Source organism: Acartia tonsa, chromosome 1, assembly GCF_053477335.1.
Source record: "Acartia tonsa isolate MP-2025a chromosome 1, ASM5347733v1, whole genome shotgun sequence".
NCBI classification, from domain to species: domain Eukaryota; kingdom Metazoa; phylum Arthropoda; class Copepoda; order Calanoida; family Acartiidae; genus Acartia; species Acartia tonsa.
In genome coordinates, this window is record NC_137260.1 from 56,091,792 (window position 1) to 56,105,309 (window position 13,518).

General features: G+C 34.7%; 1 protein-coding gene across 1 annotated transcript in view; it reads right to left on the reverse strand.

Moving 5' to 3' along the window:
- The window catches only part of TTLL15 (tubulin tyrosine ligase-like 15), a 44,326-nt gene extending 31,085 nt beyond the window's left edge, over positions 1–13,241 (reverse strand). The window contains exons 1-6 of the mRNA XM_080171678.1: positions 13,146–13,241; positions 9,013–9,115; positions 8,246–8,381; positions 7,922–8,017; positions 7,026–7,104; positions 5,977–6,049 (exon numbers count right to left, since the gene is read on the reverse strand). Of these exons, the coding sequence (XP_080027804.1) occupies positions 5,977–6,049; positions 7,026–7,104; positions 7,922–8,017; positions 8,246–8,381; positions 9,013–9,115; positions 13,146–13,207 (549 nt within the window). The 5' untranslated portion in view covers positions 13,208–13,241. The remainder of the gene's footprint in view (positions 1–5,976; positions 6,050–7,025; positions 7,105–7,921; positions 8,018–8,245; positions 8,382–9,012; positions 9,116–13,145) is intronic.
- Between the last annotated feature and the right edge of the window lie 277 nt (positions 13,242–13,518).

Consider the following 13,518-nt stretch of genomic DNA (forward strand, 5'->3'; position numbering starts at 1 on the left):
GTGTGCATATATCTGGGAGGGGTGGGGTGGGATGGATTGAGGAGCAAGGCGGCTAGATGATGCACATAAGAATGCAAAATGCATCAAATAAATCAATCAGCCAAATTTCTGTATTTTTCTTTCCCAAAATCAGCACAAATTCCATTAAAGCTTTGTTGGTAAACTTTGAGAGAAAGCTACAGCACAGTCATTCATTTTTATAATAATAGCTGAAGCTGACTTTTTATCCTTGGCCACAGGATACACCCTTGAAAAGCTGACTTTCAACCATCGACAGGTTCAAAAAAACCGTCATCAAGCCACAGATTCTAATCTGCTTTTAAAATAAAGGATTGATGCATGTAAAATATGGTATTTGAAGCGAAAAAAACTTAATCACAAAAAATGATTACAAATCAAAAGGAAATTTGAATAAAGGAATTTTTAATTCAATTTTGTAAAGATATAAAAAAAATCTTTTCTGGTGCCATCTCCTATTCCTGGCAGTAGTTGGTTTCCAATATCCTTCTTGTGGGGGAAGGATTAGATAGTTAGGAAGGCAGTCATTAATTGTGAACAAAAATAAAACTTGCAGGATCCATCCATCAACAAAGTTTGACCATTTACAAGGCATTAGGACTCCAGGAGAACCACCAGAGCTGGACACTTTTATCTATTTCCAGGTAAGATTATGGGGGCAGATGGGCGCACAATGCCGCAATCACACAAACTATCAGGATTTACACCCAGCAGAAATTAGGGTCGCTTTGTGACGATAATTTGTCATCTAGAATTTAATTAACATAATAAAATATTAAGAAGTTGAACAAATAGTTACAGTACAGTGATCAATAAAAACAATGAGTTGAAACACACTTTTTATTCTCAAAAACCTCATACATAGAAACCATAAAAAATATCACACCTTTAAGTATATCTGTTACTATTAGGTTCCTTATTGTCTGATTCAGAGACATAGTCTAGTTTTAGAGTAGCCGAGCTGCTTAAAGTGTTATTTTGCTGGGTAGCAAAGATTTATTACTTTTGGGGAAATTAGCACATATTATATATTAATTAATTGCATAAAAAGAGAAGAGAAAATAAACAATTTGAGGTGAAAATGAGGGGGGGGGGTTAAATCTTAACGTCCCTCCGTGATGCAATCAAGACTTTAAAATTTATTAATATAAAAAGAAGGTGGATTACCTAAAAGTGTCTAGTAGAGCACAGAAACCCCTTTAGTTTGAAATGAATTGAAAAAACTACCTTCGCCATTTTTTCTCTTCAATTTATACATATTTTTATTAGATAAATGAGGACAAATTATCTAAACTAAAAAGTAAACCTTTTCAAAGTTTTACATTGTTATTTCTTATTTAAAATGGATTTATTGAACCGTCTTGATTACATTAATAAGCAACGTTTATTAGGGAGGGTCGTACACGAGGTTTTATTTTGCACAAATCTAATGTGCAAAAAATTATATTAAATTGCAAAAAAAATGGAGTACAAATTGGCGCTTTTCATTTCCATAAAGGAAAATTAGTAAACTAATTCTTAAACATTCTCATTTTTTACTGCATCATCAAATTGAAGAATTCGTAGTATCTCTGTAAATAATGTTTCTTTTTCCCTCAATAACATTTTGTCTTCATTATTTATATTACCAAAAGTGCTATCTAACTATTTATATTCTTTCTTTACCATACTTTACTCTGTTTTTCATAAAAATTATATTAAAAAGGTAAATCAGCGTAATCATTATATTTTTCAGCTAATTGCTGCTGCGCAACTTATAGCCATAATCGTCCTTGTTATATTAGTGTTTGTGAAAATATTTATTAAAATAGACATAATAGTTCTAGAGTGTCCACCTGGCCCAAAATTCGTCAAACTTAAAAAGGGATTCCATAGCAGACAAACAACATTTTTTGCATTCAAGCGGAATGAAAAGATACCCTTCCAAGCATAATCTGTACACAATTTAAACCAATGACATGTCTGGAATGTACCTCTACTGTTCTCCTATTGGCTGATTTATAGAGTATGTCTTTAGATTATCTCTATTGCAAATATAAAATGTAACTACATGACTATCAAAATTCCATAAGCCAAACTTCATCCAAAAAGGTATTTCAAAATTTTATATTCTTGACATGTCCTACCCTCCCATTCCCTTTTTGCTTCCCCCTCAATTATGTGGACGCCTCTTTTCTATGATACAGATCCCACCCTCTCCCCCACTCAATGTTGTCCATGTATTGTTTGTAAACAATCTTTTCAAGAAAAAGAAAAAAAACTTTTTCTTTTTACAGGAAAATTACATTTTAACCCTGGGCAGATTTTGTTACAAGTTTGGTAAACTTGTTTATTCGGATTATGGGATGGTAGAAATAGTTGGGTGCTGGTTCCAGGGAGAGAGGGATTATGGGATGGTAGAAATAGTTGGGTGCTGGTTCCAGGGACAGAGGGATTATGGGATGGTAGAAATAGTTGGGTGCTGGTTCCAAGGACAGAGGGATTATGGGATGGTAGAAATAGTTGGGTGCTGGTTCCAGGGACAGAGGGATTATGGGATGGTAGAAATAGTTGGGTGCTGGTTCCAGGGACAGAGGGATTATGGGATGGTAGAAATAGTTGGGTGCTGGTTCCAGGGACAGAGGGATTATGGGATGGTAGAAATAGTTGGGTGCTGGTTCCAGGGAGAGATGGATTATGGGATGGTAGAAATAGTTGGGTGCTGGTTCCAGGGACAAAGGGATTATGGGATGGTAGAAATAGTTGGGTGCTGGTTCCAGGGAGAGAGGGATTATGGGATGGTAGAAATAGTTGGGTGCTGGTTCCAGGGAGACAGGGATTATGGGATGGTAGAAATAGTTGGGTGCTTATTCCAGGGAGAGAGGGATTATGGGATGGTAGAAATAGTTGGGTGCTGGTTCCAGGGAGAGAGGGATTATGGGATAGTAGAAATAGTTGGGTGCTGGTTCCAGGGACAGAGGGATTATGGGATAGTAGAAATAGTTGGGTGCTGGTTCCAGGGAGAGAGGGATTATGGGATGATAGAAATAGTTGGGTGCTGGTTCCAGGGACAGAGGGATTATGGGATGGTAGAAATAGTTGGGTGCTGGTTCCAGGGAGAGAGGGATTATGGGATGGTAGAAATAGTTGGGTGCTGGTTCCAGGGAGAGAGGGATTATGGGAAAGTAGAAATAGTTGGGTGCTGGTTCCAGGGAGAGAGGGATTATGGGATGGTAGAAATAGTTGGGTGCTGGTTCCAGGGACAGAGGGATTATGGGAAAGTAGAAATAGTTGGGTGCTAGTTCCAGGGAGAGAGGGATTATGGGATGGTAGAAATAGTTGGGTGCTGGTTCCAGGGAGAGAGGGATTATGGGATGGTAGAAATAGTTGGGTGCTGGTTCCAAGGACAGAGGGATTATGGGATGGTAGAAATAGTTGGGTGCTGGTTCCAGGGAGAGAAGGATTATGGGAAAGTAGAAATAGTTGGGTGCTGGTTCCAGGGACAGAGGGATTATGGGATGGTAGAAATAGTTGGGTGCTGGTTCCAGGGAGAGAGGGATTATAGGATGGTAGAAATAGTTGGGTGCTGGTTCCAGGGACAGAGGGATTATGGGATAGTAGAAATAGTTGGGTGCTGGTTCCAGGGAGAGAGGGATTATAGGATGGTAGAAATAGTTGGGTGCTGGTTCCAGGGACAGAGGGATTATGGGATGGTAGAAATAGTTGGGTGCTGGTTCCAGGGAGAGAGGGATTATAGGATGGTAGAAATAGTTGGGTGCTGGTTCCAGGGACAGAGGGATTATGGGATAGTAGAAATAGTTGAGTGCTGGTTCCAGGGAGAGAGGGATTATGGGATGGTAAAAATAGTTGGGTGCTGGTTCCAGGGACAGACGGATTATGGGATGGTAGAAATAGTTGGGTGCTGGTTCCAGGGAGAGAGGGATTATGGGAAAGTAGAAATAGTTGGGTGCTGGTTCCAGGGACAGAGGGATTATGGGAAAGTAGAAATAGTTGGGTGCTGGTTCCAGGGAGAGAGGGATTATGGGAAAGTAGAAATAGTTTGGTGCTGGTTCAAGGGAGAGAGGGATTATGGGTTGGTAGAAATAGTTTGGTGCTGGTTCCAGGGACAGAGGGATTATGGGATGGTAGAAATAGTTGGGTGCTGGTTCCAGGGACAGAGGGATTATGGGATGGTAGAAATAGTTGGGTGCTGGTTCCAGGGACAGAGGGATTATGGGAAAGTAGAAATAGTTGGGTGCTGGTTCCAGGGACAGAGGGATTATGGGAAAGTAGAAATAGTTGGGTGCTGGTTCTAGGGACAGAGGGAATATGGGTTCATAAAATAATCTTCTCACCAATTCATAAAGTTTCAAATTCTATCAAAGTCTTCATTTATTTCACAGTACTTTAAAATTGCCTCCTTAAGCACTATTTTTTATGAATATGATAAAATCAGTCAATGCTCTATCTCTGTATTTCTTGTTTGTTGGTTAGCCCAAGTCTAACTAATTTTTCATTCATTTTTGCGTATTTTTTTTTGCGAAAAAAAATATTTTTGGCAGTGAAGCTACTCTTTGAGTCAAATGTTTATGCAAATCAATTCATTGAAGAACAGGGGAATAATAAGAAAGGTTTACAAAAAGCTACACTGTCATAGGACAAAATTGCTCTTAGTTTGTGCGTTTTTTGTGTGTTTTTGATGTATCAATTTATTTTCTTTTTGCATTTAACAGCATATTAATAATATTTGAATTTGTACTTATGTTTAACGTTCAAAAAAGTCACAAGAATCAAACCAGCTCTAAGGAGTTTATGAAAAGTATAACATATCCGTAGACAACTGACAATAAGCTATAACTTTAATTAAAAAATAAAGGATAAAAACAAATGTTCTTGTGTCTTCTAAAATGATTTGTTTTTACCTCTCTGTCTGGCAATATATTTTCAAACAAACAAAACCATTAATACCAAATGTTATTTTCAAATCTTTTGTTTACTACTCTATTCTATCTGGCTGTTTCTTTGTCTGTATTTATGTGTGTCTGATTCTTTCCATTATCTATATGTTTTCATCGATTGCTGTTCTCATTTCTTACCATTTCTGTAATTATTTTGCACAAAAAAATCTGTGGATAAAACAACCTCTTCGTTCGACAAGCGACCGTGGTTAAACACATAGCACACCCGCCCACCCGTCGTCAGGGAGTTGAAAGGTTCGAATCTCGGCGTCATAGCAAAAGACATTAAAAATGTTTTCTGATATGTCGAGTGCGCGGCATTATTAGTTAGATTGTGGATAATCACTTGCTTCAAAACAGGCGCAACTCATTACCATGCACAGTTAGGACTTCCAGACAAAGGTCGTGAAATCTGTGAGTTGGTTATCTGATGGGTTTAACAGAAAAGGACAGCTTTGGCTCCCCTTAGTTATCCTGGGTTGTTGGACCTGACGTTAGGTTATTGAACTAGGTAATTGCCAAGCGAAGTTATTCTAAATTGTATGTCCTGTTATATAAAAAGATAAATCATGCTTGAAGTAGCGCAACAACTATAGCATTACAAACTTTTAAAGAAAGTAATAAAAAAGAAACACGAAGAAACATTCATTAAAAGCAAATATAGGCGTTTGAGACTAAGCGAAAGACTCAATAGTGAGCGATGTACTTCATAAATAAGGAATTTATTTTTGTTTTACCTAACCATTTTGTCGTTATGACCATCCGCAATGCTGATACACAAAATTTCCCCTTCTGTAGATTAAGTGGTTGTAACGTTTGAACACTGGACAAAATAAGTCAACCAACCAAAATTCACTCAAGTCCCCAAAGTTGTTAAGCCAACGAAAAGAAAACGTTATCATAAACTTTGGGAACTTGTGTAATAAACATCCAATTGTCCCCTCACTCTCTGCATAATGACGCTGTGGTTGATAGACCCTAATTATAGAGTAGCTGCACTACTACAGCACTACATAGGTACCTTATTTGTAATATACCCAGAGCCGGGAAATTTGTTGATTTTCTGACCCTTCTTCATTTTCAACATTTTATCCCTAAAGAAGGTGTCTTAACTTTATTGCTTTTTATTTAGAATAGCTAGCCGGTTCTTTTAGTAAGTAGTAGATGTAAAATTGTCCATAGAATTTAGATATGCAATCGGTTTTTATGTAGACCTCTTATTTTTGAAGTAATTTAAGTTTTAAAAAAAATATATTAAGTCGGTTTTAAGGTACTAAAACGCAACAAAAAAAGAAGAAAATTGCCACTATGAACAAAAATAGTAAGATTCTAAATAAAAAGCAATAAAGTTAAGACACCTTCTTTTAATTATGAAATAAAACAAGGATGAAAACATTTATAAGTAACGAGGCACTAACTAACTTGTGCCTGACTGACAAACCGACGGACTAAGCAAATTACATACTTGATGCTCATTGGTTCAGGGAATCTTCAAAAAAATTCATCTGAGTTTCTTAAATAGTCGCATATAATCCCATATCGTTAAAACTTATAGACGAACAGAAAAATTAATTATAGAGTAACTTCGCTTCTAAAAAGAAAACATCATGTTAAAGTGGTAGTTTTACGAAATGCATTTGAACTTAATTTAGTGAACTGGAACTTTTTTTTCTGGGTAATTGGTTAAACTACATTTATATGGCATATATTTTAAAGAATTTCAATTTTCTAACACGTAATTTTTAAAATATCAAGACTTGAAAATCGTCTTTTTAAATTGCATATATCACTAAAAGACAATTTTCAAGTCTTGATATTTTCAAAACTACGTAGTAGAAAATGCCATATAAATATAGTTTAACCCATTAACTAGCAAAAAATATGCGGTTCATTAAATTAAGTTCAAATGCATTTCGTGAAACTACCCCTTCAATTTTGTTTTTTTTAAGAGATGAAAAGAAGATAAAAAGAAAGAAAAAGAAAGAAAAAGGAAGAGGAAGATATTAAAAAAAGGGGATAGATAAAAAGATTGAAAAAAGGATTAAACAAATAATTAAATAAATAGATTACCTAATTTTCTTGAAAGGATAATCATGGGCCCACATAACATCCCAATCTGAGGTCACATTATAGTTTCCTCTTCTATAACCTGCAATAATCATTTATTCTTAAATGATTTCATGATAATATTTTTAGGTGCGTAGTATCCGACTCACTCATTCCTTAGCCTTCCCACAAATTATATATAAATTTCTACGAACATACACCGTTTACGGTCTTGTTATGGAACACTTTAATTTCTCAATTCCTATCCCCCACTCAAACAGTGGTTTTAAAATTGTTGTACAGTTCGCTTGACTATATTTCTCAATTTAAGGAAATATTACAATTTACCCCATTTAATATTTATTTAACCACCCCAATCTGGCGCAGTGGTTACACTAAACGAGAGTAACCACCGCGCCAGACGTGCGCCACTGGGTGCGCCGGATCGCCTATGCCATTTTGATTTAAAGATTGATATAAGGTGCGCCAATCTGGACCACCTCTGGCGCACCACTAAATGATTTAAAGATCCAGCTCAGTATACACTAAAATAACTATGGACTTTTAATATCAAATATTTTTAAAAATGCTATGCAATTTTTTTATGGGCGGAAAATGGGAAAAATAGCCTTGTTTGATACCATTACCCAACCTCTCTATTTCAAATACATTCATAAATAAAAAAATTTCTAGTAAAAAGGTAACCATCCATATTTGGAATATATCAGTCGTCTTCTTTAATTTCAATCAATAGATATGAAACAAATATGGCAAATTGCACATTAAAAAGACTAAATTTTGAGATTACTAACCTGCTCTATCTAGAACATTATAGACATGTTTAAAATATCCCGAGTCCGGATGTCTAGCATACACAACAAACATGGGACCACTCTCCACACCAGTTTGAGATTACTAACCTGCTCTATCTAGAACATTATAGACATGTTTAAGATATCCAGAATCCGGATGTCTGGCATACACAACAAACATGGGACCACTCTCCTCACCAGTTTGAGATTACTAACCTGCTCTATCTAGAACATTATATACATGTTTAAGATATCCAGAGTCCGGATGTCTAGCATACACAACATACATGGGGCCACTCTCCATTCCAGTTTGAGATTACTAACCTGCTCTATCTAGAACATTATATACATGTTTAAGATATCCCGAGTCCGGATGTCTAGCATACACAACATACATGGGGCCACTCTCCACACCAGTTTGAGATTACTAACCTGCTCTATCTAGAACATTATATACATGTTTAAGATATCCAGAGTCCGGATGTCTAGCATACACAACATACATGGGGCCACTCTCCACACCAGTTTGTCCTTCAGGTACTGCGTGCTCAGCCTCGTAGTGTTGAGCCTACAAATAATTACAATCTTATAAATTTTATTTTCATTTTTGCGCCTTACTAACTTTGAATTTTTTTTTATCAGAATATGACTTTTTATGTCAATTTCTTCTGTTTCAAAGAAAAATCTTACAGATAAAAAATTCGTAATGTGCCTGTTGAGCAGGTCATGTAACAAGCTTTCAAACAAGTTTTTTTTATAAATCACATTTTCTATCCTTTTTCTGCATTGCCGTACTAACCTCAATTTACAAACATTATGTATAAATCCCAGCTATTCTGTAATTTTGCCTTGAGAATAGCCTAAAGCCTACGAGGACGGGATACACATCAAGATGTTATTTTAGTTCATCTTTGAGCCAAATCTTGTTTTATTGGTGTGCATCATTATATGGCCACACGCTCTTTAGAAAACCAACCCTTTGATTGCACGACCTTTGTCTGGAAGTCCTAACTGTGCATAGTAACGAGTTGCTCCTATTTTAGACCAAAACAGTCCACCACTCTAACTATTAATGACATAGCAGCAGTAGAACCACTTTTAACGTCTTTGTTTATAACGCGATGTTTGGCCGAGATTCGAACCTTTCACACTCCATACAACGTGTTACGTCTCAGTCGGGGGTTGTGCCTTGAGTATACCTGTAATGCTGACAACTGCCAAATATTGAGAGCAGTGATGAGAAGCCCCATAAGAAGCACGACCATGATTAGGTTCACCAACCGTCCTCCTCGCAGCAGATCCCTAGAAAAAAAGAATAAGATTAAGAAGCTGTAGATGCCAACTGTTGAGAATCACAAAATAAAATTTTTGGAATCATGGAAAGAAAACGAATGTAGCAGGTTTTGTCGTATTTTCACAGTAGCTTTTGATAGGTAATTTTAGGTTAGGTTATGTGTTCCATGACCAACTTTTTTTTATCATATGAAATGGTAATTTTTTTGTCTGGTGCATAAGATCTCAATTAAGTTTAGTATTCTAATTGATGAAAGCTACATATAGGTCCCAAGATAGTTTTATGGTACTTTACTGATTTCCCTACCCCTTTGAATACAAGCGGCTAGATGCTAATGGTGCAACCGCTATTTGTGTTATATGAAGGAAAAAGAGCAGCTCGAGCCTGACTAAACTAAAGCTTCGCTGTTCTCCACATTAGAATTCTTGTTTCTTAGTTTCATTAGTATGCAACTTTGAAAAACTTTTGAAAACTATGAAAAAATTAACTTTGAAATGTTAATGTCTACTTACCAAATATAATTGCTTTGTAAAAGTAGTTAGTTTCATTGGAAGTAATTTCACGACTTTAGCTAATTAGCAAAGGGTCTTTGACGCTATGGAAGTCTACTTTTACCCAGGAAGGAAGCATAAAAAGACGGCAAGGCAAATTTAACGTTTAGACATACAGGTGTGGGAGAGAGTTTAGGATCTATAGTTTCATTGAATCCACAAAACACATATAATTTTTTGTAATTAAGAAAGTTAAAAACATAACTCTTACAAAAAATACCCATGAAAAAGAAGTTACTTAATCATGAATTAAGAAAAAAATAATGATCAAATCTTTATCTTTTCCTCTTCATGAAACAATCTCTTTAAGAAAATTAGAATTTGAAATGTTGATGGTTACATTTTAGATAAAGTTTGGGCTATGAACAAAGTTTGTTTTAAAACTATGTTTACAAGAGGAAAATTATATATTAATTAAAGATATCTTATACAGGTCTTAGCAGCCGCTAATTTTAGGGCTATTGGATGCGGCTGCTTAATGTTTCGACGAAAAATGTTTCAAATAACCAAAGACTTTCCCATCCGGGATCTAAAGAGATAAGACAATGGCCGTTAAATTGATGTACATTCCCAATAATGATACAAAAAAATACTTCTTCTCAAGATTAAATTTAATGATTAAAACGTATAGACACTCATTTTAATGAACCAACCAATCAAATTCACTAAAAGTCCCATTATTAATTGAGCCAACGAATAAGTAAGCGTTATTATAAAACTTTGGAGACTAGAGTATAAACACCATAATGTCTCCTACCTCCCTGCTTCACTACAGTACTTAGGGTATTTAGGGTTTTGTATGCCCCAAAAAGAGGGCGTTAAATAATGAGAGAAGAGCAAGTTTGTGCAGTTACACTTATATCCAATAATATAAGAAGTAAGCTTTTTGTCTGTAGTTAAGATCTCAGAAAATGCTAGTCGGAATGTGTTTTACTTTTTAATAAACTAGCGGCTTTGCCCCAGAGGTTTAATCAAACCAATTTTAGATTTAAAAGAAAAATAAAAAAAATAAAAAAATTTAGGGGGGGAATTTTTTTTTTTTTTTGGGGGGGGGAATGGTAGTCGACCCCACTATTTTAATCTTAGTTTTAAAAAGAAAAAAAAAATCATTCGGGGGGGGGGAATTTCATTTTTTGGGGTGGTTGGGGGTGTCCCACCCCCCAAGAAAATAGTTATAAACCTTCCCGGGACCTATGAGAAGCTACCCTGTAAAGGAGAAACCGATCGGTTCAGCGGTTAGCGATATCCTTCGCTACAAACAAACAGACAGACAGACATCGTTCTACTTTGTATTATAGATGTCTTGGACTGATAATAGGCTTGTATTGTCCCCCCCCCCCTCTAGTTACTAGGGGCGAAACAACTTGTTTTTTTCTTCCCCCAAAAAGAGTGACTGAGTACGGCTGCAGCTGCACAGCTTTGATAAATCGTACACTATGTACAAAGTCACTCTCAACAAACAATTAAAATAATCTTTACATCAAGTCTTTGCAAAGATAGTTTTCATAAAAAAATATTTTTTTATGAAATTCTGAGGTTAATAATGAAACTTGTAAATTATTTGCATGTTAAAACTTTTTAAACTTATTTTTCTCTTGTCTCTTAAAATTAAGAAAAGGCATTTTCAAATTTTCCCGTATTTTTCTTAAAGTTGCAATATAGTTAACCAAAGCAATAACAGAACAAGAATCATAACTTCCAAAAGTAGCAATCCTTATATAAAAGTGACATAGCAGTTAGCGAGATCCTTCGCTTTAAACGGATAGTCTTCCTGTTACTTTATAAAGGGATCATCATATCCAGCTTCACTTAGTATTTAGAATTGCATATTCAAACCAAATGACCAATTACAGACCAACAAAAAATATACCTACATTAGAATTTAAGAGATGGTGCGCTACTTTTTTTTAAAAGCGAAGCTTTTCTATAATTAGGGTCGGTCCGTCCGTCCGTCCGTCCGTCCGTCCGAGATAGATAGCTTTTATTCGTTAATTTAGGCATGTTAGAATTGTCCTATCGATTTCAAACTTTGCATGATGGTTCCTGTAGTAGTTGGGTAAGATTTAGAAAGCCTAGCAACTCTTTACCAGAATGTCCGTACGTCCATTTTAAACATGTCGATTTTTCTACTTTTTTAACAACTAATTTTTAAGTGATCTAATTATCCGTTTGATCTGATTTTTGGTATATTGATTCCTGGAACAACAAAGAACAATATTATAATCAAAGCAACTCTATAATCAAGTCCTAAAAATGTAATATACATCAACAAATATACTTACAATTTTGCTTCGACCCTTATACTTTTATGTTCTGATTATTCAATTCAGACACTATACAAGTGTTAATGTCCGTTTGTCCTAGCGTTTCGGTGCTTCGCTTTTATGGATGTTGTCATCCTTGTTTTGTATGTGTTCATGGTTGTAAAAGATTAAATATTATTTAAATTTGAATAGATAAATCCAGAAATTTAGCTGAATTAGAAGTTTTTGAATATAATCAAATCTATTTTCATTTAAAACCATTCAACCAAATATATACATTATATATATTTATAAACTCACACACACACATACAAACACACACAAACACATATACACACACACACAAATACACACTCACAAACTAATTTTGACCAGTTTAGTAAAATATCTAAATTAATTTGTTGTTTGTATTTGCTAAAATAATCGGGGATAGAGGGGGACAATGGGGAATAATTCAACCTACACCATAAACTTTCCAATATTAACAAGCTACAATACAAAGATATTCAATTATAATAGTTAGGGGGGGGGGGGGGGATTAATTTATCCTTCATTGCCACATCCTTGTAATTAAAAACAGCAACAGTTCTTCGTTGTTGTTAAGCTAAAATTTATTGTTTGATTAAGGTTTAATACATTAATTTTATCATAAAATTAAATGGCAAATTTGGCAAACAAATATTATAAAATGTCTGTTATAAATGTGAACAAAAATTCAATGGTTCACAAACACAAACATCTATAAAAAAAAGCAAAAATACTTTCTAGGAGATTGTATGACCTACATCACTTCATTTGGATATGCTACTTTTTGACTTTATTATCCTTGTTTGATTTTTTTAAAAATTACTATAAAAAAATATTTTGTCTAGAAACACTCACCAGATAAACAATTACGTGTTATTTCAAATATTCTTGTTTGATAATGGATTACAGATATTAGTATTATTGACGATCATTTTTTTCAGTAGGGAGAACAATCTCGTATTTCTTAGTATATAGTCTACTCATTAAATCACTTGAATTTCAATAAAAAAAAATATAAAAAGGGAGATGTTCTCTTGGCCGGGAGGATTAATTACCATCCGCTGTCAAGCTTCCTTGCAAAGGAGAAATTATATATATATGTGAATACAGTCTTTCTTTTCTTATAAGGACCAATACATCTATAAATAACTTTTTTTTTTGGTTTTTAAGCACCGAAATTAACTAAATGAAACTACCTTGGGCCAAATCTATTATATTTATCCATTTTTGATGGAGTCCAATGACTACTTTCAAACATTTTATTATAAAACAATCCTCATTTTGTCTACATAACACAAATCTAATTTAGACAATTTTGTACATAGTAGCGCAACACTATAACCAAAAAAACATTTATAATGAAAATGTAACAATAAAGAAGAAAAAAGAGATAAAAAAAGATAATTTTAAAAAATTTTAGAAAATTATCTTTTGATTCAAAAATAAATATTATTCAAATTTTTATTTTCTTTCTTTCAAGATAATTCGATAAAACTGTGTACTTCTTTAGATTACTAATTCAAACAAGGATAACAACATCCTTAAAAGCGAAGCTCTAAAATAATACCG